Consider the following 25,742-nt stretch of genomic DNA (forward strand, 5'->3'; position numbering starts at 1 on the left):
GATTAAGTGATACAGATGATTGACCAGGCATCTGTCAGTTTTCTCTCTTGGAGTGTAGACAGATCATCTCTGTGCTTCACCTCGAGATTACAACAGAGTGGTCAGGTTTTTATCTTGGACCAATGAGAGTGCATGTGGTTTCAGGAAGGGGAGGCACCTCCTCTTTTGATTTGATTCCAGGATTCTCTGGTCAATAATGTGTTGCTCTTACCTGCAGAGACGCATCAATCATCTCAAATGCGATAACAAAAGGTCAACATCTGTTCACCTTCACTTATAGGAATGCATTATGATGACAGGAGGGTACACACCCATACAGCAATATTCACTCCATTTAGACATTTAAAGCACATATGAGTTGTGCAGTGGTGATCATCATTTCTGATGTGTAAACCTTATAAATCCAATTCGCACATGCTCACTTTAGTTGACAGACAATATGCATTATGGATTATTTTCAGTTTATTTTTGAATTTTTTCTAATGTGCTGCTGATGTATCAAAAGATGAAGTATTTTGCTATTTGTAAAACCTATATAATACAAATTAAACAAGATTCTCCACATCCCTCATTTTAAAAACAGACAACAGACAGATTTTCTGATATTCCTCCCCTAAAATTACATTTAAACTAAAATTATGACTTTATACTTATAATAAAATGACTTTTCTCTTTTGCAATATTAACTCTTGTAAATTATTTCTTAATTCTCATATGTTTACGGCTTTTCTTCTTGAAATATTACAAGTTTGTTCACATTGTACATTTTATCGTTTAGTATTATTCTTGAAAGATCATTTGAAAATTCTCTAATGTTTTGTCAGGAAGAAGAAAAACATCTGATACTCTACAGATAATGACATTTTTGGAGTTGACGAGTCTCACCAGACAGAGATCATGTGTAATATGACACAACTTGCAGCCGGATGTTCTGCTAATGCACAGATGATAAACTCCACTGCACAGGCTGAGAGTATATGTTTCCATACACACTCAGGAAACATGAACTATACATGAGCGTGTGCTGTTTGAATGTGTTTTTGGCTGCAACATCCTTTCAGTCGATTTTCCACTGTTTCGAATTTTTAAAGACATATTCTATCTGAACTTCTCTGCACTTCTGTTCTCTTCCCCCGGCCACCTTTCATCTCTGCTCTATCCGTCTCTTGCACCAATCCTCCTCTTCTTCTGGACGTATGCAGAAAATGAGTGCAATTTGCAAAGACTGTGAAGTAGCTAATGAATGGAGGGGAGTCTCTAGCTAACAAAGAAATGTCTCGAGCAAAACGAGAAGGTGATGCTTTGGAGGAGGAGGAGGAGGAGGATGGTTGGGAAAAAAGAGGAGAAAGGTGCGTTGGAGAGGAGAGGAGACGGAGGAGAGGAGAGGAGAGACAGAAATGAAGGGGGAGGCAGGGGGAGGTCAACAGAAGGAGAGGCAGATGCTCGTGCCTCGGATGCCTGTGTGCGAATAATTATCCTGATGAGATTCACCAGGAGCGGCACAAAATCTCTGTGTCGCGAGTTACTCCTGACGTCACAGAAAATAAAGCCGGACAAAGGGTGATTAAGTTTTATATAAATATGCACCGTGTGGTATATGGTGGGCTCAGCGTGCCGCTACCTGGTGTTTCTCCCCCATCCGTGTCTGGTTTCCTCCCTCCTCGTCATACACGGCCTGAGAAAGTGGAGCCACCTCATTTTAAAGATGCATGAAGCAGCAACTGCAGAGAGTCAGGATGAGACTGTAGAAGAGAAAGAAAGAAGCCTTGGCTCCTTGTAAACCTTCAGTTTCTGTCTGCTGAGGGGGGGGGGGGGGGGGGGGAGAGAAGAGGAGGGTTTCCTTTTTTTGTTCTGACACTGTGTCCTTCTTGCTGGATTAGATTTAGACGCCAGCTCAGGTTGTGTCAGTGAACTCATTCTCACACTTGGGTGATATTAGGGCCGCTGGGCTCACCCTTATATCAGTGGACGTCCCTTTTTTGAGATTCGGCAAGGCACAATAAGATGGCTGCACATCAAGAACACAGAATCAGCACCGTCTCTTTCTTTGTGCTCTGTTGCAAGAGCTTGATCTCACTCTCTCTACCATCCACTGCATTTTGCTGTGATTCAAAGGCAACGCAGGTGCTGTGTTGTGCGTGCGCGCAGCCACCTGTCTCCATTAGCTGTCTATTCACACAACACAGACACACACACACAAAGACAAGGCACACTCACACAATCGCAGCATATTTTTTTCAAAATGCCTGCTCGTGACCCTTGTCGAGAAGAACATTTAACAATCAATAATAATTGATCTATAAGTAAAATGGCTGCCGTCAGTCAGATAACATCACTTCCTGCACTTTCCCGTGCCCTTGGATGCTCAGTGGGAGAAGGAGAAGTTCACCTCTGGAGATTTTCTGTTAACCAAATATGATGGGTTTTTTTTCAGATTCCATGTTTTATTCTGTTTGAATTAAAGTTGCTATGATTTAAGATATCAACAACAACATCTTGTTCCGTGTGTCTCTTTGAAGTGATGCTCAAAGAGGATTATCCCTCCCTGCATCTACAAAGGTTCTGTGGTCAGATCCTTAAAGACCCATCACACACACTCTTCTCTGAATTTGACCAATTACCTTCAGACAGACGTTACAGAGTGTAGACCAACCGCCTCAAGCTCTCATTCATCCCAACGTCTCTGACACTACTCATTAGGAAACATCTTGATTGGGCCATGTATCTCATTAACCTTTGCACTTTGTCTGACACATTTTACGATCTGGTCTTAGGTTTTAAGGCCAGTTATCGTTTTAGTGTTTTATCCTTTTGAGTGTTTTTAGGGCAGGTGCAATACTCAACTCACTTTTATTCTGCATCATTATTATGGGCCTTACACCTTATGTCTTTGTTTCTTCTTGTTTGTTTTAAAATGTACTGTTCTGCAGCAGCTGTAGAGCTTTGGCCCAAGAAAAAAAGTTCCAATGGTGACAATAAAGTATATTTGATTTGATATAGCTTTGAACAGCTGCCCCTCTGTCTCTCTCTGTTGAAAGGTCAGAGGCACAGCATTACTTGATAAAGGCCACATGTGAAGAACTGTAAACTTACGTCCCCTCCTTTCCAGGAGGAGGCGCCGAGTGGTTAAGCAGAATACTGGTAACACATCCTCCTACCTTATAGGCCGAGGTCCGGCCTTTTGCCTCTTGGTTGGTTGTGTTTCTGCCGTGTGTCTTTTGACCACTCTCCTTCCGCCTATACATCTGCAGGTGTGACATTTCATTTTGGAAGGATGCAATAAGGGAACTGTGTCTTTTCACAGGAATTTGTTTGAACTGAGATGTCTGCCACGCAAGCATATCCAAGCTGAACACTAAAGTTTGCATGCTAACACTGACGAGTCCTAAATGTAATGTAATGTTTCTATATGTCCACCATTCTAGAGTATAACATGATCTGCCAATTATGATCTTTAAGAGCAGTTGTTATTCCTCGATAATATCATGAGCCTTCTAACTAGGCTCTTATTTTGAAAATGAAACCACAAAATGAGTAGTAGGCTGTGTGGTAACATGTGGCAAATGTGTGGAAGCCTCCACAGTTTATTATAATGTGTTTTTAAACTTTAGTCTATGTTTATGTGGGTGCTTGATCACTGGTTGATCCTAACACACTTTAACATGCTAATCATAAACCTGTGATGAAAAGGAAACGTGAAACATTTATATCTGAAAATGAGTTCATGTGTTGGATTCCCCCTAAACTGTGATCACGATCAAAGTCAAGCATCTGCACTTGGGTTTTGGGACTTGTTCTGAATATTAAAATGTCTAACCAGCTTCAAAGAAAAGAAAGAAAAAACAGACTCATGTCAAGTTGTCGACTTTATAATCTGGATAAATCTTTAATCCACATGTGAGAGAGGATGCCCTGCTCATGTCAGAGCAGGGCCCTGATGATGACGCTCGAGGAAAAGTTAAGGGATTACCAACGTTTTTATGATTCATGCTGGGGGGGGGGGGGGGGGGGGGGGGGGATAAGAACGTGTGAGCCAATTTGCACAGAAATCAATTTAGCAGGTGGTGAAATGTTCAACTTCAACTGGGGGATCTGCAGAGTCATTTTTCTAATCTATCCATTATGTTTAACTATTTCCAATATATTTAAATTGTATTTCTTTCAAGTCCATGCATGTGGACCTAAAATTATCATGATCTATTCATTTGAAATCCACTTTATGTATTTCAATTGTTTCCTACAATATTGTCTAGTACCTTTTGAATTTTACCGACTGTATAGGTTTGCATCATCATGGTGTAATAATTGACAAAAGCTCAATGTCTCATAATATTATTATTAATATTAGACAGAAGGACTTGTAGCTTCTTATACTTCTCTCTCTCCATCTCTTACACTCTCTCTCTCTTTCCTTATCTGTCTCTCTCTCTCTCTCTCTGCCTCTCCCTCATCTCTTATTCTCTCAACCTCTTTCTGTCTCTCCCTCTCTTTCCTTATCTTTCTTTCTCTCTGTCTCTCTCTCTTTCTCTCTCTGTCTCTCCCTCCCTCCCTCTCTGTCGGATGCTGCTTCTGATTTGTAGGTCATGTGTGAGCATCACAAATAAACGGAGAGAGTGACTGGGCAAAGGACATTTACCCTCTAGTGGTGAGCCTGGGGAAAGGCCTGTCCAACTCAGTTTGGATGAAAAAAATATGAACGTCCAATTATCCCTGTTCAGTTGTGCATGGAGGTAGTGACCCAGTTGGAAATCAGTTTCAGATTTTCAAGATTTCATATTTTATTCACCAGAACGCCTCTCACAGTTGAGTGGGAATATGCCAGTTCGGCTAAGTTTTCTTTTTTGGATGTCTGAGTGAATAAAATGAGGATACTGAATCAGACGCAGTGGCTCATGTGGCATTACTGAGAAATTAAAACTTTTTTTTATGGTAAATGCTTTTAAGAAGTTCACCATCCAACAAATTCAAAATTTTGTAAAAATATATGACCCATGGGTGCAAGTTGCTTGTGCTATAAATGATTGATCACAGTAATTTAAATTCGACTAGGGGGGAAATGCACCCTGTATTTTTCATTTCAGTATTAATGATATCCATCTATATACATGATGCTTTGTAAACAAAAAAAATCAAGGCCAAAAAGGACAATGAATAAAAGCAGCTCCTTTAGAAAAACATCAATTAAACATTCATCTGTAAATATGTAATAGGATTCCAAATATTCCATCATAAAAAGAACACTTGTAGAAGAAATAACATGAGGACGATAAATATTTTTTAACCTCCATGATTAAAATAACCTCATTTACTGTCAACATGATCCTCGGCTCTGGAACTGCTCACAAGAGGAGCCGGTAGGAACCACAACTAGTGAACACTTTTAAAAAAGATTTTTAAAACCTAGCTGTTTGGAAAGGTGGGTGGCTGGTCAAGAGATCAGACCCCAGATTCCTGACAGCTGTGCCGGAACTGTGAGATAGAAAGAAAGAAAGAAAGAAAGAAAGAAAGAATGAAAAGAAACAAACAAAGAAAGAAAGAATACTTGTGAATGTGATTTCTACTGTAAAACACTTTGAGTGATCAATAAGACTTCTTTATTCTGTTTTATTTCACTATTATTAGTGTTGCATTTTGTCCTACTTTGACCATACCATTAAGCACCTTGTTTACAACTTTATATCAAATGCACTATATCAATAAACTGTGATTTAATTCAATGAATTGAATATGTTGCTAAATTATAATTTTATTAACTTTCCTATCACAAACAATACGCATGACACACTGTCTATGTATTACCAGTTGGAGAAATCCTTGTGAAGCACATAAAATCTAATTGGTTGAAATTCAAGTTTTAATTTCCACTGCTAATTACCATGGATACATCAGTGGTGTCCCTGACAGTGCATAGTAGTGTTTTATATTTCACACATAGACACACACACAAGCAACACTATCACACTTCTCACACACATACGCACAATGGCATATGTTTAGAAAAACTGTCAACCGGCTCAATATTTCACGGTCTTCTCACTTGTCCATATTCCAACACTGAAGCTGTGACGACGTATTTGCGAAGCGCTGATGCCCCTGAGAAGGAAAAAGAGAAAATATTGAATTGAGCTGTGATGCTGGTAGCGCATGCCACCACTGCTTCATTATTTCCCATTAGAAGATAAACAGGGAAATCTCCCTGAGCCTGTGAGCCAGTGTGTGGGTGTGAAAAATGGAGAAAGGAGAGGAGAGACAGAGAGAGAAAGATATGTCAAGGGATGGAAAGAAATGGAGAGAGACAAAGAGAGGGGAGCCAGGGAGGGAATAGGTAGTATTTAAAATGAAGATGACACGTGGGAGAGTTTCCATTGTGCCTCAGCGGGCTCTCTGGGGATGGGAGTGACTTAACATTTCACAGCTTCATGTGAGAAGCAGACACACTGAGATATATGCACACACGCACACACACACACACACACACACACACACACACACACACACACACACACACACACACACACACACACACACACACACACTCATAAGACAGCTTCATTTGGTTCAGAAGAGACGAATCTGAAGGCTTTCGTTTGAGGTGAAGGAAAGCGAAATAGAGTTCAGTGTTGAGTTTCCCAATGATCAGGGGAACGGTTCTCTGCTGCAAATAATGACACATGGTGGCTGAGGTGTGTGAGTGCGTGTGCCAGCGTGTGTGTGTGTGTGTGTGTGCGTGTGTGTGTGTGAGTTTTAATTTCAACAACTGCATACTCATATCATCATGGGAGCTTTTTCCCATTATATGTTTTCGGTGTTTATAGTGTGTGTGTGTGCAGCACTACAGATTTAAAATTCATAGAAATCATCCACCCTTTCTGTACCTGTTTGCTTATTTACTAGGAATATACATAAAACATGACAGATGTGTCCTTTCATTTCCTCACATTCCCACGATTCAATTTAAATTCTACTGAAATGGTCACATCCCCACAGATGTCCCACTGCAAACAGGGATCTGAAACTATATGATGTGTTCTACATTTTACACTGAGGGTAGGTTAAATACTTGTACAGCATTATATGTTCAAAAGGATATCGTTTTTGTACTTTTAGTTTTTGATTTAGATTGGGCCTCTTAGTCCCAGTCGAGGGAGGCTGCAGCTTTTCTATGATACAGTGGTGGTAACAGCTCAGGGAAGCCCCGTCTTATATTCAGTGTGTTTCAAAACCTCCTGTGCACAAAGCCTAGTCAGTTAAGAGGTGATTTCCCTAGTTTGGGGTCAACTCGATAGATGATATAAACAGTAGCACCACAGAAACAGAGCTGAACATGGTTTATATGATGAATAATTCATGTGCAGTCACTTTTATCACTTATAGCTCTTTGTAGCACTTTATTTTCCTGCCTTTATCTATGTCCTTGTACTCAAAGCACTTGCTTTTTAATTTCCTTTATGTTTCCCCTTAGTTTTCAGTTAACATACACGATTGTTGTGCACCAAGGCAAATCACTTGTATGGTGAAAACCAGCTCGTCGATAAAATATGATTCTGATTCTCAACTATCACAGAAAACATATGGCTGCAATGCTCAGTAAGATAGATAGATACTTAATTGATCCAGAGGGAAATTTAGGCAATAGGTTCACTGAAGTGAGATGAAAGTCTAGCCACCGGATCTACTACAAAACTGTCAATGTAAAGAAGTATGTGCTCATATAAAATATTTTAAGTATAAGAATATAAGCAATTTAACAAAAGGATCAATATATATCTATATACACGGTGTCCATAGAGAAACATTTAATAACCACCCAGGAGCAAAAATAATATCCATACTTGAAGGAAATAAGGATGCACCATTTGTTGTGATGATTATTGACATCGCCTGATATAAAGAAGATACAATTATCAGCATTTTTGACATAAGTGCACATGTTCTCAATAATAAATACACAATTTGCACCAGCATATGAATATTACACATCTTTACCATCTATATACACTTGCTCTGTGTGACTGTGGGTTCAGGCAGCTGTAGGACACCACAGTGACCATAGCACCACCTCCTGTTCTCCAGGGTGGAAGAAGGTCCAGACACTGAAGGTGAACTTTTAAACTCTATGAAGCTGCCATTTATTTGTTCAAAGTTAAAACTGCTTCGCCTCAAACTCAAGTAGCAGGGTAACGGTTCAGCGTTTTGTTTTTAGCCTCGAGTAGCTGCTCTGGACACTGTTTTCTGTGCTAGCAACAACATGCTAACGTTAGCTTAGAAATAATGTAGCTGCTAACTAGCAAAGCTTTTTTAGAGTTTTAACGGTGAAACTTCGGGAAGGACGGTGGTCGTTAGTTTTCTGGCGTGTTTCAATTATCTGTTCACTCTTGTGTGAGTCCTGACGCAGAGGAATCAGGTGTTAGCATGTGTTAGCAAGTGTTAATTGATTAGCCTCCATTAGCTGAGTGAATCTTTGGGTTAGCATCAGGTGTGGTGTTCAGTGGCAACCAGGTCAAAGTGCGACACCAATAAATGCTTGATTTTGCTAATGTCACTTTTCTTTGTTTTAATGGTTTAATCATTTGGCCTTAGATGAAATAATAATACTACTAAATATGCAAGGTGACATTTTTAAATGTATTTTTTCCTCTCAAACTGTCTCTAATACTAATAATCTTATAACAACTTTACTTATAAGGCATTTTTTAAGCAAATAATTAGAAATTCATATAATTAGTCCATAAAGCAGAAGTTAATACATTTAAATCACACACAAATTAAAGTTAAGTAAATGTTAGACAGTTTAAATGCATTAATAGATTTAATTTTAAGTTCTATGTTGATCAGTTTATTGATGAATCCAGTATTGGTGTCAGCTCATTGGTAAATGTGACTCATTATCATTTTAACATGTCTGTGCTCATCTCCTCAGGTTGATGTAGGTCTGTGAGATCCAGTGTTGGCTTTCAGAACTTATATTTTGTATACAAAATGATATTCATAAGCATAAACATACATTTTGGTGCTGTTGAATTGCAGAAAATTAACAAACATAATGTATCATTAACAATCATCTCATGAATCTGACATAACTCATAATCAGCGTAAATTTGTTTTAAATGCATTAAAACAAATAAAGACTGGAATCATCATTTTAAGGGCTTATGTATGAAAACAGTAAGTATAATGGGGAACCAAATAATTAGCTTGTCAATGTTTAATTTAAGCTTCCTGAATATTTTTCATTCTACAACATGATACTTGTCCAGTTTTATGTCTGACCTGTTAGGATTGCCAGATAATAATGTCATTACTTTTTCCATCCTAATCGTTTGTGTGTTTGTTAGGCCACCTGAAATTTAAGTGACTCTTAAAAATGGGATAGTATTGAACAGTGGATTTTAGTGACACAATGAAAAATAAACTACCACCATTATGTTATCATTTATTTTTACAGGTTGCTTGAAGATCATGGAGGACCGAGAAGCATTTAATTATAGGCCAAGAAGAGTTGCTGCCAGTTTTCAGTCTCAGCCAGACTTTGAGTCTAGCTCCCAGTTTGATCTACCAGTTTACAGCGGTGCTTCTGGGCTGAGGTAACATGAACAATTTGTCAAATGTCGTTAACAGTATCTCTGTGAAGCAACCAGTTTAACTATAATTGTACATTTGGATAAGAAATGTGTTCCTTGAAACCTCCTGGTCTCAGTCATAATCGAAAGAAATTGTTCCGCACATCACAGCGGGGACCTTCTAATCCTTTCTTCAAACATTTCAAATGAACAGTCACTATCCTCTCTCTCCCAATGGTACAGACTTAAACATTATCGGTGTCACTTCAGCGAAAAATCATTAGCGATGCACTATAAAGCTCAGGCCAATAAAACCAAGCAGTAGCTGTTCTTTTAACAGTAGTTGTCTTTTATTGTTTCAATAAAAACTGCTTGTTACTGAGCCTTGTTACTGAGGCTTCAGAGCGAGTGTGTCCACACACAGTGTCAGTTACTGGAACTCATTAATGAGTGCACCCACAGTTCCAGGACTGTGGACATCCCAGTGGCTCATTTGGTTGTGACAATCTTCATGTGCGTCTGTACCTTTCAGGTACAGACAATGATTAATTGGCTGTTGAGCCTCTGAAGAATGCCATGCTCTTGAGTTTCCACCTAAAAACCCTATGCTTGCTTTCTGCTGGGTACTTTTCACCAGAGGTTTTTTCCAAATGTGTGGGTAAACTTGACCTATTATTTAATGTTGAGCTACTGTGTTGATGTTGTGATACTTGAGTTCTCAGAAAGATGCACACGCCTCTGAAGACCATGACCAGGCGGAAGAGGTGTTACTTTCTAAAAGAAGTGACAGACTCAGAAAGGAAAGGGCTTCCGACCCCAAACCTAAAGATAAACCTGGTTTCTTTAACTTACAGTTGGGAGATGAGGTAAATAAATGGAAAGAGTGAATTTCCACAATGTTATTTGCTGTCTTATATCCAACAAGGGAAGGGGTTATTGTTAAATGTCCAGGGCCTTTCTCTGTAGATTTTGCATGTGCCCCCCGTGCCTGCGTCTTCTCCGGGTTCTCCATCTTCCTCCTACATTCCAAAGTCATGCAGGTTAAGTTAATTGGATTGTCTAAATTACCAATAGGTGTGTGAATGGTTGTTTGTCTCTGTATGTCAGCCCTGTGATACTCTGGCAACCTGTCCAGGGTGTATCCCCACCTCTCACCATTTGTCAGGAGGCCAGCCCCCTGCCACCCCTTAAAGTATAAGCACTATAGATTATGGATGGATGGATGTTATTGCTTCCCTGAGACTTTCAACTACAAATTAGATTTAAAAAATGACAATCTGACAGCAGCTGTCACTCTGTCAGCTTGGCACCTCCAGTAGCTGATGTTTGAGGATGAAAACCTAATAAACATATAGCTTGTATGTAATTGCGTGTTCTACACAGAAGGTGTCCTTCACTCAAAACCTGTGATGATTTAAAGATAAATGAGATGAAATGACATCAAAGTGAAATCTCTCAACATCTGTGATGATTAACGGCAGATTACTGGCACAGTACAGACGTTTATGATGCCATTCCGTTGAAAACCATCTGCAGCCACCCACCTTGTCATCTGAGCTGCGAACAACAGAAACACTTTCTCAGTCTCAGATTACACAGCCCATCTTTTCTCAGCTCCCGACAGTATGTTTCAATGGGCTGTGTCTTCACATGCTTTAAATTAACACTTTTATTTGTTGTGTTTAAGGATGAAGACTCAGATGATAAGCCAACCGTCTTCTCTCTCCCTGGCGTGTCACCTGGTGAAAGCATAACCCTGGATGAAGAGATCATCCTGAACCAGATCAAGGACTTCGAGATTGAAGACAATAGCACAAAGCCTGAAGGTGCAGTAGATGTCAGCATTCGATATCTCATTCTAGTCTGGATATGCGAATCGCCATTGCTTCAAACTTCATGAATTTGTATCAATGTTGTACTGTATGTTAAAGAAGTTCAGTGGAGCCACAAACAGAGCTCTACACTTTGTCCAGAATATTTCTATTTAAGAGTAAGTGATAGTGCTACTGGATTCCTATTGCAGGTTACTTCCAAGTTCAACTCTCTGCTGCTACTGAAGCCGATTGAAGAACTGCTCCCTCTTACCTCAAAGCCACAGTCATCACTGTTTTCTGGAATAGTAACTCTTCTCTGTCCTGGTCACACCGAAGTAGAATTAACTCCCCACTGCTTTTCTTACAGTCTGGCAAAGTGAGTGGCACAAGAAACACATGGCAGCAATAAGTAGTGAGAAGTTTGACAGCCTCCTGAAGATGTTTCCTGAATTCCACGACTCCAAGAGCCACATGGCGGCATTTGTTTTGATAAGGGGTAAGCTCAATGTACACCTTTTGTTAATCAATAATCACCGTATCTCTGCACTGCAATAGAGAACAAAAAACTAAATCTTTTAGTGTCTAGAAATTCACAAACAGAGCCCGTACCAAGGAGAGGTCATTATCGCAGTAGCATATTAAATGGCTAGACATGATCATTTTGCATTCTAGTGCTCATCATGAATCTGTCCAAGTATGAAAAAAAGACATTTCATTGTCAATTGTGGGATATCTCATGTTACGAGAGCTATTTTCCTTCATATGATGCTGCAGACAGTTCATTTCTCTCTTTTCTTATTCAAGAAACCCTGATTCATTGTGACCTGTGAGTTATCAGTCAGAGGGCGGTTTGAGTGGAGACGGATGAGGATAGCATATAAATGATATTTCAATCTTGCTTGCTTCTAGGTCTTATGTTCAATCCAGGCTTGTTTCTGTGCTCAGCTCACCTGAGTTAAATGCCCTTCACACGTGTCCATGTCGCATCTCAAACATGAACTAAAGGGAAAAGGTAATGAAACACTGAATGTGAAATAGTTAAGTCTCCTCTACAGAAGTGTTGGATACTGCAGGTCGACCCTGTGAGCATTACAAGGTGGTTGCACTGGGGGATGGACGTTCAGGCTGCAACCAGCAACTTCGCTACAATGGGACGATGGTCCATGACTGCAACGCCATCATCATCGCCAGACGGGCTCTCCTAAGGTACAATCTGCCAATATTAATTATTTACCTTATTTAAAGTCTTTGTACAGTCAAAAGTAGAATCCATTGTTTTATTTCAAATTGAACGTGCTCAAGTGCAGAGCCTGCACAACAATATACTGTCCATATACTTGTGTAACCTGACTGTAGTTCTAATTTATGAAATCTTAACTTTAACTGCTAATACATTTGTAATGCATTTTTCTCATTGACATTGAAGAAGAAGTCATGACATGACATACCTTACATGTTAAAGTAGGCCGACTTTCTTGGAAATACTGGTGTGGCTCAAATTGAGATTTGTACTCAGGTTTCTGTACAAACAGCTTCTGCTCTTCTTTGATGCTGATCCAAATGCCAAGGAGAAGTGTATTTTTGATAGCAGTGCAGAAAGCCATCAGCTTCAGCTCAAACCCAAGATCAGCCTGCACCTCTACACCAATCAGTGTCCTGAAGGATCCGCCAAGGACTTCTGCTTCAAGTACAGAACTTACTTTAGAACTGGAAATTAAATTTTGTTTTTGATGTGTTCTTTCCTATCGTCTTGGTATATGTTTACCTTGGCCTGATAGAGTAAATAGATCTTATAAACTTATAATATACAATGTCATGTTCTGCTCAGGGGCTCTGTGAACAACTCTTGGACAGCAATGAAGCTGCTGTATCATGCCAAGGGCCAGCTGGTCCCTATAGCTTACCTTGAACCAAGTTTCTGGGGCGCTAAAGTCTGCTGCATGTCCGGTAGTGACAAGCTGTGTTGCTGGTCTTTCACTGGGGTTCAGGGTGCATTACTGAGCCACTTCATTCAGCCACTCTACATCACCAGCATGGTGCTAGGTAAAAAGCCTCAAAGCAATTGATCAGCATTTTTGGAATCATTTTTATTTTCTTTCTTGCCTTAAGAGTTGGTTTATTAAAGTCTACATCTGGACGCTAAACACTAGGTTCCTGCTCCAAGACACAAAATGATCTGGTAGATGTTATAAACTTCGTCAAACATGTGGACAGACACGAGTGGTTTCCATCTCTTCGTCCAATTTAAAAAAATGGCTAAATAGTATCATTAAAAAACTAATTAAATCCAATTGTAATAAAGTTAACTGAAGGTTGCTTTAAACTTAACGCAACTATCGTAAGTTTACTAATTGTTGTTCAGATTGGGTTAATGTCTATCACCTGTGTCCGTGTGTAAACCCCTTAAATATTTAAGGAAACAAACTGAAATTTGTGCTGGTTTAAGGGGGCCAGAAGGTCGTTAACGTAGAGGGGTCTGATGTCACCGACGTGGATGGTGATGCATGGGAGGAGTTTCTGCCGCCATCCTACAAGAAACACAAGATCGTCTGCCTCGGTGGCGACTACGTGGGGCCTGTTGTGACCTCCTCACGGAACAAGAACCTCAGCATCAACTGGTGCCTTGGTGACAAGGATATTGAAGTTCTGGACAGTCGCAAGGGCTACATTGTTGATGGGTAAGATGTAGAGGCCTGTCATTTAGAGGATAGCAACCTTAGGAAGTGGATAACGTGTTCTGGAAGTTGTCTGCATCTAAAATGTAGGACCAGGGTACTGTCCTGTTGTTCCCTTGCAGAGAGTCTTGACCTGACTACCTTACCTCATCCACACTCCTTTAGCCAGATCCACGGATATGGCAGAAGTGCTTGCAGAGCCCCCTGCACTTTGTTTGTCAGATTAGCGAGGTCTCCAGCTCTTGCCATCTCTTGGCTTTGGAGCTGCAGTCAACCCCTGATGTCCAGTAACTAGAGTGTTTCACAGATGCAGATCTCACTGGAGGCTGTGTTGTCTTTGAGTGGAGATTACAGCCAAAAATAGATTTGAGATCCTGCTTGGTGCTCACAGCTGCACATTTCAGCCTCTGTCCTGCAGCCTGAACTGTCAGTTTGAGGTTTTGTAGCATGTGAAGGGAAAACAGAAAAAAGATGTGAAGCGACGAAAGAACACCTACAGAAAAACATTAGAGCATGAAACTTGTTTAATTAAGTGAGGTTAGAAGCAGTCGGACAATTATTCCTCACTTCTTTCAGCTTTGTGTTTCAACTGTGAAGCAGTTAATAGTTTGCAAAAAAATTTGGCTTGCACCCACATCTCTTGAATACCGCTAAAAATTATCATTTATGTGGAAAATATGTTGGTAATAAAAATGTATAAATGATGTTTTGAGTAGGATTTGGAAACTGATGGTGGAGAAAGTGTAGTGATTAAATAACAGACCTTGAAATATTTGGACATCAGTCACCCTGGACCTCTGCTAATGCCAACTTCTTTCAATGCTATTACACTCAGTAACACCTTTAGACTTAGTCTTTACCTATAGAACTGTTTGTGTCACACCACCACTCCACTCCCCAGGGCCCCTTACCAGGGTTCCCTGTGGGGAGTGCGTTTGCAGCAATAGCAAAGTCTTAGGGAAATCCTGATGAAACTGATTGTTAGTTTTACTGTTACAAAGCGAAGCTGATTTTTATGTTCAGCACAGCTAAGCCTCAATAGCACTGGATGTGGAATCATTATTTAGAACAAGTACATAAAAGGACCTAACATCACTGAGAGCAGTGCAGAAATAACCCAACATTTATAGTTACAGTTTCTTGCGTGTTAATACTCAAAGGGTGATCCACCAAGTTCCTCACTGGTGCTTCCTGTCTGGGTCCATATGTATTGTCTTCTTGTTTCACATGGAATATTTTAAATGCACCAACATGTACAGTAATACAGCAATTCCAAGGCAAACAATGCAACTATGGTGATTTATATTTTTGTTATTTCCCAGCTCTCCCTATATCAGTGGGCCTGGCTTTTCCAGCAGACTTTGCAAGAGAGCCTTCTACAATTACTTCCTCAGAGTTGCAGAGCTGGGCGGGCACAGCTATCTGCTGGAGCTTCCCACCTACCACAGCGTCAAGGTGTGTATCGGCTTTACATTATTACATCAGTGCTCATTTTGAAACTTTGGCACTGTAGAGCTCATAAGACTCGACCATGGTGAACATGCAGTGCTTCCTGCAGTTGTTAATGGCTTGTTGGCTCTCTTATAGGTGGAAGCCGAAGTCTACCAGACGGTCAAACTTCTGGTCAAGCAACAGTTTGTAAACATCAATGTAGGTCCGTGGAATTCAAAAGAGTTGGTGGATTGCTTTCATGCTTGAACTCTTTTTTTTTTTTCTTTCTTTATTTCTTTCTTTCTTCTTCCAGAAAATTGCCATGTAAAAGTTTGTCCAAGTTCTTTTTGAGAATTTGTAAAATGTTGTTCTGGAAACAAAACATCCCTTCAAGTGATTTGATATTTATATTCATGTATAGCGTTGGTGTTGATTTTCTGTTTGTGTAGGTGTGAAAAATAAACTGGACCTTAGTGCACCACAGTGAAGTAGTCAGTTTGAATGAGTTGTGGGTGGAAACATGCAGCTTTTGGGCTGAAGCTTCAGGGAGACATTTTCCTCAAACAGGATTGAGCGACATTTTCACCCTGTCATTGTGTAGCCAAAAGTTCAACAACACAGCAAGTTGTGTTAAAGTGCTGAACGAGGCCATTATGAAAAGGTAAATATTTTGTGTTTTACAATTTAGTGAATAATTATTTGTTTGGATGATTTAATGTGCGTCAGGATCTCAAATCAACAGCTGAAGAACCACAGATGTGTTCAACGTTCAAACTTCTGAATAAACATAAATAACATAATGACCAATTTTAGACCATTACATGTTTATCACAGAGACCAGAGTAAACACACACACGAGTCACAAAAACGGCATTACAATCATTTCATCAAAAAATTGCTGTATGATTGTAGCATAATTATTTAGTTTAATGTGAACTACATAGTACAATAGAGGAAGGAACACGGGGAGAGTTGCGTCATCTTGAATTCAAAATTTTGTGTGTTTTTATTTTTTTCTTCCAGACTCTGGGTTCATTGTCACCATGGCTCCACTCACCAGTTGCTTGGCAACCAACTCCTCCTTGGAATTGATGCAACCACTCATGTCTTCATAATTATAGGCTCTTTTATAATATTTAGCAAAAAAACAAAAAAAATAGAATAGTATTGTAAAATGATCCAATGAAGGTGGAATACAATGGTGCTTTTTGGCATAATGTATCTACACTGATTACACATCTCAGAGTTTAAGCTGCTGTTTTTTTTTTGGTAGTTGCAGTAATTTGCATGTCGAGGTGTAGCTGTGTGATTTATCTTTGTTCTCGCTGGTCGAGCAGGTGACTCCTCCAGCCAGGTGTCGGGTTCATCTCCCTCTGAGCAGCGGGGCCTCCTGGCCGAGCCGGGCTTCTCTGGGCTCGAGGAAGGATCGGGGAATTCACAAAAAGGCCTGAAAGGTAATTAAATATCTGAATAATCGGAACTTCTATATTTCATTTATCCTCTCACATATCCTCTGGGTTAAATGAAAGGTTAGCAATCACAGATAGTGAGGGGAACCTGTACGAAATGGCAGTTATATAATGTCAGTTTTGTTTGGACTGGATTAATTACAAAGGCTTTTGTGTAATTATTCAACGTTGGTGCGTTCCCATTAATGTATGCAGTGACATTCACTGTGACTCGCAGCTGAGGGACTGATGTCTGACTACATCTGTGATCTTCTCACAAGGAGGCTGAATCACAATAAAATGAATTATACCTTTTAATTGCAGCTTTAATTGTCTCACAATAGATGAGGATTTAGGAGTTGATAACGAGTATAATGTCATGAGAAGAATATGTCACAGAAAATGGTTTTTGAAGAACTCATTAAGGATGATAATTGAAGCCGAAACCTTTGCTTGTTATTTCTCAAAACACATTTCACAATCCTTCCCTGCTTTTGTTCCGTCCGTCTTAAATTTTCAATATCGTTGAACTTTTAATTAATTGTGGATTATCTTTTTTTTGTTTCCATTAACTGAAATGATAGTGTTGACAGACTGATGGTTATGGATTTGCAGAGGATTTTGTGCTGCTTATCTCACCTAGATTCGGCCTCTTGCAGGACGAGTCCCTCTGGCTGGAGTCGGAGGAAGCGGACGTGCTTTCCGTGGAGCTGGACTTGACCGAGTGGACCGAGGGCACCGATGCTCTCGGAGGATCGGAGTCGGGTTTGGCCATAACTCCAGCCGAGGCCGAGTGGCTCCACTCTGGACGGCAAAAATGCAAGTAACACAAATCAAACTCAGCGCTTCCCTCACAAGTTGACCCCAACAACACAATAGAGTGAAAGCTGCTGTTCATCACTGAATCTTCGGATAGTGCCAGTTAGTTGATCAGATGCATGTACTGGTTGGGAATGTTTCATAACGCTGTGTGTGGCTGTCGTACCGGAACACTCCTCCAGTCGAAAGCGTCCGAAGCAGAGGTGAATCCTCCACTGTTTCCTGACGTTCTCCTTCATCAGACAGTGGAAGAAGAAGATGAAAAGTCCTGGAATATAAAGAAACGTGAAGTCATAAATTGTGCCGGACTAGATTTGAGTCCTGGTTAATGGCTCAGTTCTTCCCCTTCAGCGGATAGTGTGGATTTGCCCTTGAAGAAGGTAAACAGTGGAGGGTTTGGTTGCATCAGATAAAACATAAAAGTACCAGAGACTGTTGTGAAAGAGTTGCATCACTGAGCTTCTGTGTGATTTCTTCCTTTTTGTTCTTTTGAACAGTGAATGTGAAATGGGATATTTAGGAAAAATGCATGAGTGGTTAACAAACCTCGACTCAGTAAATAAACACACAGGAACACTCACACTGGGCCTCATGCACAAAGGAAAGCAGCAGGAGAAAGTTAAGATTTGCTTATGCAAGTTAATTTGACCAATGTTCCTGTTTCCTGTCCGGCCTCCTGTTCATGAGGTCGGACATTATCATATTAACTGTGTCATTGTTGTGCCAAACCTTGACGTGGATAAAGAGTAAACAGTTTGACATGAAGTCAGACTCTGGCACTCCACCTGACAGACTTGCATAAACACCCTGAGGCAGGCGCTGGTGTCCGGGTTAGACTGAATATAAAGATGGACAACTCGGCTCCACTTCCTCCCAGTATCCATCCTGCACTGATGGTGTTGCACTGATGACCCTAACTGACCAATCGTCAGTCTCAGCTGTCAAACATTTTCACCCCAAAACTTAACAGAAAATGTAACAGTTGCACAAACATCAGCGTGATAAGAACGACCTAAAATGACAAACTTATCTGTGGGGAAAATGTAGTTGATGTGTATTTTGCCTTTTTACTTTGATCAATCAAATGAAATTTACAAGACAGGTTGACCTATACTGCAGCCAGCCACCAGGCGGTGATCAAGAGGCTTTGCCTTCATTTTTGGGGAGCTGTCGTCGTCCATCTTTATATTCAGTCTATGGTGTCAGGCTAATACAATGCAATCGCAAAATCTAAAAAACGCCACTTAAGAACTATAAGTTTCGAGGCCTGTTCCCTCTCAGCTTTCAGTAACTGAACCTTGCAGGGTGTTGAGTCCAGAGAACAGGTACAGCATCACCATTCTGGCCGGCCCCCAGGTACAAAAGCCAACCGTCCACGTGAGTCCGAGCAACAAGGTGAGACTGGCGACTCCCTTCAGGTCGTGCATCAGCCCACTGCGGATCCCAGCCGGGCTGTTGGCTCGCATGTGGCGGATCTGGATCAAAACCACCACAAAAACCTAAATAATGAAGATACAAAAGGAGTCATTAAGAGTAGATAGATTACAGAGAAATTATCATGGATTTAAAAACAAGTGATCTAAGATAATTAGGTGGGAAATTCCAGGCTACATAAGCTACAAAGCCTGGTCTATTTTAATATTAAAGTTCATGATAATACATTCTTTTAAAGTGGTACAATTAAGTGTCCAACTGATACAAATATATGAGAAATGTGATGCATTAACAGTGTTTCAATTTTATAATCCTACATATGAACTTAAAAGTTATTTTACCGCAGTGTTGAAGAGAAAGATCAGCACGGCGAAGGCGACCACGGAAACATAAAATGTCACATTGTCCTGCAGCCAACAGCTGAAGAGGATCGAGTGGGAAAACAGATTAATAAGACATGTAAAGATGACTTCTGCAGAAAGAAAAATAACGGCAAGGGAACTTGAACCGTTACACTTACATGTGGCTTCTATCTAAGGGGAGAAAATCACATCAAAAAACAAAATATGCTGAAAAATATAGTGTTTAAAAGGGTAAATTGCTTTTGGATTATTATTGGGTATTTGCTTGAACTATTAATGACATGACAATTGACAAAATTAAATGATTAATAAAAAGTAAGCCTCAAAGTGGATGATTGTAAATGAATAACTCACAAGTCGTCAGATTGGTCCAGTGTGTCTAATCTGGGCTGAGTGTCGGTGTAGAGGTGACTGCCGTAGGCCTCTCTGTTCAGGACGAGCACCAGGATGCAGATCACCATAGGAAGCCCTGGAGGAAGAGTGTAGAGCATGTATCACAGCCTCAGGATTCATATCCATCACAATTCTCTGCTTTCACTTAGCATCCAAAGTGCAAACAGCTGATCCCACAACTCACCCCATCCCACAGCACAGAACTTCAGGATGTACGAGGGCACGTAGACGTTGAAGACTTTGACGAGGGCGAAGTACATGTTGACGGCTTCTAACCCCATCCAGGTGAAGGAGGCCAGGAGGAAGTAGTGCAGCGCGGCGGCTGCAGTGACACAGAGGGCGCGCAGACCCCAAGAGGACAACCAGGAGTTGACCAGGAACACCAGGTTCAAGCCCAGCAGCGCCAGACAGAGGTTGATGAGGATCTGAGAGGGGTAGTCTCGACGAAGCTTCCTGAGGCAGAAACACGGGCGGACCATGAAAGGTAAAACCCAGACGGTGTTAAATAGAGAATCCCATATATTAGCCACAATAGGTTGTACCTAATTAAACCTGCAATAACAGACTTTTTAATGGCTGCAGAAATAAATCATGAACACAACATTAATCCTGTTTTTTTCCTACTTCCAGTCAGTGAATTCGACACGTTCGGTGTATGACAAATAGAAAACATCTATAAAATGCAGTGTCATAGGTCTGCAGCTATCTTGGGGGGGGGGGGGGGGGGCAGAGGCCAGCAAACGCCTGCGGCATCAAGTTTCTTTGTGAATGCGTGTAGCAGGAGTTTAAATGATAATCAATTCTAGGAGAGGAATATAAAGTGTGAACTGTGCAGCATCCCACCAATAGATTAGTAGCTGGACACTTACTCGAAAACTGTGTAGGTGAGAACAGTGATCCCCAAGAACAGCGATGAGACTCCACAGCCGACATAGGTGATAATGGTCAGGATCTGCTCGTTAGCCGGGTCCAGCGGAGTCCGAGAGACATCCTACACACATTTAGCATGAGTGGCTTTTCACTTATTTCCCAACGTGCCACCAATAACTATCCAACAACAACTACACACATTGCAAGTGGTGTAATAAAAGCAACTGCTCCTGTCACTGTGCTCAAGCACAAACCAACATTAAGATCTTTCTGATCTCTCAGTGAAACACGTAAATCTAAAATGAACTGCTCCCTAAAGCAACAGGGTACAAATAAGTGACAACATAGCTCCAAGGAAAGGTTTAGTGATGCTATATTTCCCCCATTGTTAATAAATCCCACAAAAATATATTAAATTCACAAACGACTGTCGCTTGTGTCTAGAGAGAGAGATTGTATCCCTCTGTGCCAGACAGCTCCCATGTTGTCTCATAAAATTTTTAATATAGTTTATTATATATTATAGTTTGAGGCACTAGAGCACATAAACTAATGTTCAAGTTCCCAAACTAGAATTCCTTGTTATACTAAGGGCATGGCTTATTGTTGACTTGTATCCAAAAATGTGTGTTGTGAGGCCACAGTGTATGAGAGATCCTCATTGTACGGAGGCGCTATGATTGTTATTTACCTGTTAGAAAAAAAATATATATTATTTGTAAATCACATTTAAAACAACCACAGTCGACCAAAGTGCTGAACAGGATCAAAAGATGAATTATCAACACTTGACAATCAATAATCAACCATTATTGATTCATTGCACTGGCATTATGCTTACATTTGAATTATTGTGTCTTTAATATTTGTGAAGACAACCTATCGCAACCTAAACTACTTTAGTCCAGTTAAAGATTAAGTGAATTTGGCGCACTTTGCTTCATAGGTTTTCATTTAAGTTATTGTGCTTTGAGCGCCCTCTACTGGTGAATTTCTTTTACTACTTCAATTTGTCCTTTACAACCAGACTCACTGTTACCAATAGGTTTAAATGCAGGTTATAATGGTTATATAGTTTGTACCAGGAGAACTCCGAAGTGTGTGAGATGATCACACAGACAAGTTGTGTAGTCAGAGCTGCTGTTGTATTTTCTGCAGCCGTAATCGTCCCAGCCTCCGTGTCCGTCTAGGCAACAAAGACATAAAGATTTAGAATCACACCCTCCAACAGCATCTATTCAAATGTGAGAAAAATGATTTGCACCCACCGTTTTTATTGAAGTTCCAGTAAACGCACTTTACGTTGTCGTGAAGCTGTAACCGGACACAAATGAAATGCTTTGGTTATTCATTTATCAGCAGAAACGTGATCAGCTGTAGCTCTGCTCAGTGATCGACCACATTTCATATTTTCAAAAGTCAGCTGATCCTACTGTTGTGGGTATAAGATGATGGAGCGTGACTCGGACGTCTTCATCCAGGTCTTTGATGGGGGAGCTGGTGTTGGTCACGCTGGCCGACACCACAAAGGAGTTGAGGGTCCGATCCCTTTCACTGCTCTGAAAGTCACAGGAGGCTTGAACGTATTTATAAAGAAGTGCCTTTTGTTGAAATGCAGCACATGTGGTATTTCGGGAGAGGACGACTACCTTGAAGAGCATGGGTAAACCATAGAACTGAAACTGGACTCGTGGTGGGCTCTGGTTCTGGTCGCCTTGTGGGAAACTGTGCTGCAGGACCGGCGGCAGGGAGATGAAGGCCACTGTGCTGCTAGAGGGACACCTGTTGATAAAAATCTACAACAAGAAAACTTTATTAACGCTTCACATCTCAGACTCGGTTGCTGAAGACACTGTGTGACACGAGTAGGAATGTTAGAACGTTAAAAAGAAGAATAGAGTCAAAGAGGTTATGATCTTCTGCCAATTTTAGGTTGAGAAACATCTGCAGAATTTGTTGAACCTTACTGAGGAGCCTGTAGTCAGTGGAAGGTCAAAGTGGTTTATGTTAAAGTCTCATTCAGATATTAAAGTTGTTATAATATGAAACAAATGTGTCTCAAATAAGACATCAAGAATATTTCCATATACTTGAATTGTGCAGCTTATTAAAGACAGACGACCAGAATTATCCACTGATCAGCTGATTTTGAGATAATCATTTCTTTCTTTACGCCTTTTTTCATGCAAAAAAACCCTAAATTCTTCATGTTTACTTAGTATAGACTTTAAAATGACATTTTGTTATACATGAATGTTCATTTAACATTTAATATAATCAGCAACCCCAAAATTGTGTCTTCTCTAAATGATCATATTAACTGTTGGTTTTCTCAAACAAAATTGATTTAAGTGTAAAAGCATAAAATATATAACTATTGGCAAATTTTCATTGCCAGGAAGAATGAAAAAATAATTCACTTTTCCTGGCATTAAATAAATATGACTACGCTGCTTTTGTGTAACCTGACAGATTTTTGACATCTTTTATTTATTTACCGACCTCAGGCGTTGACCCTACGCGATCAGACAACACGCCGAAAGTCAAAGTGCCGAACTGGTCAGGAACCACGTCCACCACTGAGATAGCGATGGCCGGAGCGACCAGTGTGTAGAAGCCCTCGTAGCCCACCATCCTGTCTCCCACCGCCTCAGTGATGTTCAGGATCCTGCAGCGGACGACAGGGAAGAGGTCAGTGAACAGGAGGTCGAGCAGGAAAAGTCGGGCAGATTCCACAGGTTGTGCTTTTGATTCCCTTTCTTACGTGTTGGTGAAAGGAAGCAGGTTGCTGTCAGACTCCAGTATGTCAGAGATGATGTTGATCAGAGCTTGGCCAAGATCTGTTGTCAGCACACTCACGTTCACTATGTCCTCCAGCTTGTTGAGGACTGTGACCAGCTCGTTGTAGCTGATGGTGGAGTGGTCGCGGAGTAAATCCTTGATCATCTCCACCACGTCCAGAGAGTTGTCTGGAGGGAAATGATACAACTTGTGAACTTGTAAATCTGGAGATATATACTGATGGATTACACCTCTGTCCTGAATTAGAGCTCGTATGATGTGGATTGTTGGGGGGGATGATGATTCCAATATTGGAGTGTAAAACATTTCCATTATATTGATATAAAATATAAAAAATTGGCACTGATTCTTAAGTTGTCGCTCTCAAACCCTTAAGAAAAATAACTCAGGCTTAATATTTAACAGTTTAACCATGAACATTTTTGGTTCTATGATTACAAAGAGAACACTATCACAACCTATTTTATTGAACTGGAATTAAGAAAATAAATATAAGAAAAAGGTAAATATAAATTCACATCTTTTCTGCATTGTTTAATTGGTAGTTTTCATACTGGTACATATCAGCAAGATTAAGCACAGATACTGGTTTGTTGTTGAAAGTATTATAGCGTCCGATTTATTTTTTACTTCCCAAATCAGAACTTATCATGAAAAGAAAGTCACATAATAGATTTTGCACACTTAGTTTTTTCGGCATTATGAATATGTCATTGTGGATGTTTTTTAATCTTTAAAACATGCATACATTCAACACTTTGAAACTTGCTGTAATTTTTACAATGACAATTACGGATTAAGACACTGACCAGCGGTGACTTGGACATGGTCCAGATCAGGGATGGTTTCCACCACTGGAGAACAGTCTACCAGGTCGGGGGTCATCCAGTGGGTACTGAGGCTCAGCTTACTGTCACACAAGGGGGGGGGGGCCTTTTGCATTACTACTTTTTTTATCTGAGGAAATACATCAGCTGCTTTCTTAAAAAAGGATAAATAAGTCTGACGTTGAATTAAAAAAAAAAAAAAAAAAACAGCTGTGAGGTATTTGATCCAGGAATCATTTATCACTCATCTCTTCTCATTATTGTCAATAGCCACCAGATTAATGCTTTTACTGCGCAGCTTCCACCGGCTGATGAGCAGCCATCAATAATCATCACCGCAGTGAGTCAACACACAGAGTCCTGAACACAGTGTGGGAATATGTGCCAGCGGACGTAATCAATACTCACCTCGGCCCGTGTTTCTTCATGTGTTAAATCTCTGCCAACCAGATAAGAATGTGACTGTGTGATGAAGTATATTGGCTCAACAATAGATTTTGTATTACTTAACACCACCTGTCCATTAGTTTCATCCACCCTGTTACTGTTTGGTTTCCTCACACACACACACCAAACACCTCCCAGTCAGATATATTAGAATTTTCTGTTAAAAAATCTGTGTTATCTTGAAAAACTGTCGAACAAAAGGACTGAGTGAGCTGCCAGAGCTCTCACCAGTGTCGGGTGGCGTTGTGATCAGGGTTTTTGGGGCACAGCCGAGTTGCATTCTCTCCTCCTGATGTGGCGGGCCACTCAAACACGCCTTTCAGCGTCTGGTCAGTTTCTGCAGTGCACTTCAAGATCACTGAGTCAGCGCCACAGATGGAGAAAGAGAATAAGACGGAGAAAATGATCCACTTTCTTTTCTATAAAGTTTGGAATATATTTAAATTAAACAGAAGTTATACCATTACTTGTAATTTTTCACTCACATATGCGGCTTATCTTTACGTCCTTGGTCTCTACAGTGATGGAGCCATTGTTATAAGGCATTAACAGCAGGTCTCGTATCTGCTTCTCCATTTCCTGTGTGTCTGAGGGCGACATCATAACCTGAACCTGGAAAACACAACTCTCTCTGCAGACAGTGAGAGAATATAATGAATTTACACACAAACACATTATTAAATTCCACACAATAAAACAGAAAAGGTTTTCCAGATATTTCACGTTTGACATTAAAACGTAAAATCTGAAATTAGATTTAACAATGGTGGAGAGCTTCATGATCCATACCTGGAAACGCTGCGTTTGGACATCTGGGAAAAAAAGAAAGAGAATAGTGACACTGGTTTCCGGGGGAGAAA

General features: G+C 40.4%; 2 protein-coding genes across 2 annotated transcripts in view; one reads left to right on the top strand and one right to left on the bottom strand.

Moving 5' to 3' along the window:
• adad2 (adenosine deaminase domain containing 2) overlaps nucleotides 1-15,747 on the top strand; it is a 33,720-nt gene extending 17,973 nt beyond the window's left edge. The window contains exons 3-12 of the mRNA XM_053442063.1: nucleotides 9,446-9,584; nucleotides 10,276-10,426; nucleotides 11,248-11,386; nucleotides 11,742-11,870; nucleotides 12,430-12,580; nucleotides 12,891-13,061; nucleotides 13,203-13,417; nucleotides 13,821-14,052; nucleotides 15,372-15,504; nucleotides 15,637-15,747. Coding sequence (XP_053298038.1) covers nucleotides 9,446-9,584; nucleotides 10,276-10,426; nucleotides 11,248-11,386; nucleotides 11,742-11,870; nucleotides 12,430-12,580; nucleotides 12,891-13,061; nucleotides 13,203-13,417; nucleotides 13,821-14,052; nucleotides 15,372-15,504; nucleotides 15,637-15,747 — 1,571 coding nt within the window. The remainder of the gene's footprint in view (nucleotides 1-9,445; nucleotides 9,585-10,275; nucleotides 10,427-11,247; nucleotides 11,387-11,741; nucleotides 11,871-12,429; nucleotides 12,581-12,890; nucleotides 13,062-13,202; nucleotides 13,418-13,820; nucleotides 14,053-15,371; nucleotides 15,505-15,636) is intronic.
• A 1,043-nt stretch (nucleotides 15,748-16,790) lies between these two features.
• LOC128457398 (adhesion G-protein coupled receptor G2) lies at nucleotides 16,791-24,550 on the bottom strand. Its single transcript, XM_053442064.1, has 15 exons — nucleotides 24,418-24,550; nucleotides 23,571-23,775; nucleotides 23,309-23,474; nucleotides 22,456-22,602; nucleotides 22,240-22,365; nucleotides 22,075-22,120; nucleotides 21,889-21,992; nucleotides 20,806-20,927; nucleotides 20,121-20,389; nucleotides 19,898-20,012; nucleotides 19,523-19,601; nucleotides 19,045-19,246; nucleotides 17,914-18,015; nucleotides 17,568-17,732; nucleotides 16,791-16,927 (listed from the first exon to the last, which is right to left on the bottom strand). The coding sequence occupies exons 1-15, from the start codon at nucleotides 24,548-24,550 to the stop codon at nucleotides 16,791-16,793; spliced, it is 2,118 nt and encodes a 705-aa protein (XP_053298039.1).
• Nucleotides 24,551-25,742: the final 1,192 nt, after the last annotated feature.

The sequence above is a fragment of the Pleuronectes platessa genome, chromosome 15, assembly GCF_947347685.1.
Source record: "Pleuronectes platessa chromosome 15, fPlePla1.1, whole genome shotgun sequence".
Taxonomy (NCBI): Eukaryota; Metazoa; Chordata; class Actinopteri; order Pleuronectiformes; family Pleuronectidae; genus Pleuronectes; species Pleuronectes platessa.